Genomic DNA, 3,639 nt, shown 5'->3' with positions numbered 1-3,639 from the left:
GTGGGTTGCATGCACCTGTGTTATAATTAACTATTACCAAAAAAAATTTTTGAAGAGGGTAAAAAGCAAAAATAAAAGTATATGCCATGTCCAAGAAACATGGCACAGGATTTCATGCAAACTCACACACAATAGCCCAAATACTGCTCTTGTTGCACATTTGTCTTCCTTTTTTCCTTGTGGTACTAAGAAGTGAATTTTGAGCCTTTGTGCTGAGCTACATTCCTAATGTCCCTTTTTATTTTTATTTTAACAGGGATTATAGGCATATGCTTGGCTGTCTTCCTTTTGCAAATTAAACAAAAAGTGATTTATTGAAAGCTGCTGTGTAACTGGTCTTTTTTTTTTTTTTTTTTTTGGCGGAACCGGGGATTGAACTCAGACCCTTGTGCCTGCTAGGGAAGCGCTTATTCCACTGAGCCATCTCCCCAGCCCCAAACTGGTCATTTTTAATAGATTAAAGTCAATTTAAATATCCACTTGATGTCTATCTTACTGTTGAAAAACAAATTCCTTTAGTACAAAATAATGTATACAACTCAAAACCTAAATTTTAAAAAGCTAAACTCAGACATAGTGAACATATTTTCCAGACAAATTCATCAAGGAAATCTATATTGTATTTAGTAAGATTTCAATGGGCCACGTGATGATTAAGCCAGAAAGATGAAGCTTCCCCAGGTGGAAGTAGCGTTTCAAGATTGAAAAGGGAAGGAAGGAAGCTGATAAGGATAGTGGCCCTTGATCAGAAACCCCAGGCCCTAGCTTTGGGTCTGTCACCAATTTGACAACCGTCAGGCAAGTCCCCTTCACTCTGTGGACTTCTACCTTTCCATTTATTTAAAGAAGTGGCTCAGCTCCAGCAGCAAGTAAAAAATCTGAGGGCCCTCAAGAACCCACATGTAGGGCTGGGGAGATAGCCCAGCAGCATAAGCACCTGCCTGGCAAGCACAAGGTCCCAAGTTCGATCCCTGGTACTGCATGCTGTGCCGGCCCCAGAGCCCTGGGCATGCCACTCCTGCAAACCCAACACCCAAGAAGGCTGAGACAGGATGATCACAGGTTATAGGCAAGCCTGGACAACTTGGAAAAACCATGTCCCACAATAAAAAATAAAAGAAGGGCTACTGATAAAGCCCTGGGTTCAATCTTCAATACTGGAAACACATACATACACACACACACACACACACACACACACACACACTGACCTGTTTGTGGCATTCGTCCAGCAGGCAGTGGATGATCTGCTCCAGCTTCAGCTGCATGGTAAGCTGGACAAGGACTGAGCAGACGTACTAGTGTTACTGGCCAGAAGACACTCCCTGACCCATAGTCACCACTCACAGCCCTTCTGCTCAAAGGCAGGGCAGAACACTGAGGTAACTGATTTCTTTTCTTTTTCTCATAACCTATGTGCATGAATCCAAACAAAAGGATTTCTGGCTTCCTCACTGTTTTATATTAGTGGTTCTCAACTCATTCTTTTGTGTATGTACACGAAAGAATCATGTAGGAAGCTTTAATCAAATATTAATGCCCAAGTTCCACCCCAGAACAATTCAATCAGAATCTTTGTTTTAGTATATGAAAAAATAGAAATGTACACTTAAATATGCTTTATGCTAACATACATATTTCTCACTTATATTCTGTTTTTATATTCAAAATATTCTTCTAAATATTCTATAAAATTTAAGCACAATTCTAAAGTTCTGAAGTCTATTGTGAAGCAAAGTTGAAAACTCTGTATTATCTTCTCTCCCTTGAGTTTGCTCCTTTATATAGTAGAAAAAATGAGTACATTCCTTTGCCAAGTATTAGGATATTATCTCTCAGCCCCAAATCTATTCTCCTACAGAAGCAGGTGTGGTATTTCTGCTACTTTCTTTGAAAAGTTGAAAGGATATTGGCTCTGCAAGGTTGGAAAAGTCACAAACTAGACTCAGCAGCTCCTGTCAGAAGGTCTGCTACAGCCAGGGTAAAGAAGAATTCCGAGACAAGACCCTCACAGACGGGAAGCAGACACCAGGCCAACAGGAACCTTGAGGAAGCAGTGAATCCTTTTCCCACCCCTGCCATCTCCCTCTAGTGCCTGCCACTCAGTGAAGTGCTTCGGGTCTGAGGACGGGTCAAACTATGCTGGCGTCAAGCAGAAGTGGATGGCTGCAGGATTACAGCTGCATACAGGAGTAGGCCTGAAGAAAAATGATGAAGCAAAATCTTCCAGTAGTCAGAACTTCAAGTGGTATAGTATGTTTGTCTTTTGTCTTTTTGGCAGAACCGGGGATTGAACTCAGACCCTTGTGCTTACCAGGGAAGTGCTTATTCTACTGAGCCACCCCCCCTGCTCGGAGCCATCTTCCCGACCCAGTATGTTTGTTCACGTGTTTGCCTGAACTAAGAGATGGTCAGAAGTGTGTACCAATCACACTGACCTATGGGTAGCCATTAACTGGCTGGCTGGTCATGAACATGAGAAAGACCAAACTAGAAGATCTGTGACAATGAAGTCTAGGAAAAAAAAAAAAAATGGCCTCTCTGAATAGGTCCAAAATATAACAATATCTGTTCCCATGTGAATGCGTTTAAGGAGCATCAATTGTAGAGGAGTTCTGAACAAAGTGGACTAAATGACATATTATAGATATTGATCTTCAGCTTTGCCAGCCACGCAGGTTCGTCCAATAGATCCATGTACAAAGTGGCTGAGGTGGCAGAGTTGGAGGCAAGCATGAGCTCAACAACACAGATCTCCCCTCACCCAGGCTGAACCGAGTACTGCTACTGCCTAACCTGCCCAATAGCAGAAACCTACACTGAGCCGCAGTATAACACCATTCCCTGAGAGGACAAGCCACTTATATGGTTTCAGATGAGCTACACAGTACCCCTACCATTACAGAGGGACAGATTTGTTTGTCCCTCTATAACACTGTCTTTTCCTCACTAGAAAAGACACATGTATTTGTGGACATGGGTTTCCTTCTCAAGCCCTAGCACTGAATCAATAAGGCAAAGAAGAGATCATTCTACTACCTAGCGTGACTGATCTCACATTCACAGGGAAACTGTTGCTACTAAAGAGGAGAGATAGAACTACATCTGCAACCAGGGAAGATCTAAACTGCCTGTTATTGCTTTCATATTCAATAGCAAAAGTTAATGGAAACTTTAGCAAGCACAAAAAGGTAGAGTTACTAAAGATGCAGAACTTTCCAGAATAAAGTTTTGTGCTGCCCAGCAAAGTAAAAACTCTGACCAGTTAAGATACTGATCAAGGGGGCCGGGAGATGGTTCAGTGGAATAAGCGCTTCCCTGGCAAGCACAAGGGCCTGAGTTCAATTCCTGGTTCTACAAAAAAAAAAAAAAAAGAAAGAAAGAAAGAAAGAAAAAGATACTGATCAAGGGCAAAGGACAGATAGAATGGTATTATCCATTAAGAAGGAAATTAAAAATGATTCGGTACACCTGCAGTCCCAACGCTTAGGAAACACGGCCAAATAGCTCAGTGGATTAAAGCGCCTGCAAGCAGGTACAGGGGCCAGAGGTTTGATTCCAGGGTCTACCAAGCCAGCCCCACCCCCGGGGTGCACTGAGAAGGCAACTGGGACTGGGGTAGTGGTGTGCATCTGTAAT

The 3,639-nt window shown here is 42.5% G+C and overlaps 1 protein-coding gene across 1 annotated transcript in view; it reads right to left on the bottom strand.

Moving 5' to 3' along the window:
• Mei1 (meiotic double-stranded break formation protein 1) overlaps positions 1–3,639 on the bottom strand; it is a 100,932-nt gene that overhangs the window by 60,404 nt on the left and 36,889 nt on the right. The window contains exon 4 of the mRNA XM_004642606.1: positions 1,212–1,285. Within this exon, the coding sequence (XP_004642663.1) occupies positions 1,212–1,285 (74 nt within the window). The remainder of the gene's footprint in view (positions 1–1,211; positions 1,286–3,639) is intronic.

The sequence above is a fragment of the Octodon degus genome, unplaced genomic scaffold (assembly GCF_000260255.1).
Source record: "Octodon degus isolate 3935 unplaced genomic scaffold, OctDeg1.0 scaffold00156, whole genome shotgun sequence".
In the NCBI taxonomy this organism is placed as follows: Eukaryota; Metazoa; Chordata; class Mammalia; order Rodentia; family Octodontidae; genus Octodon; species Octodon degus.
Note: the sequence above shows the minus strand (reverse complement) of the source record. Positions and strands in the feature narration are given on the sequence as shown.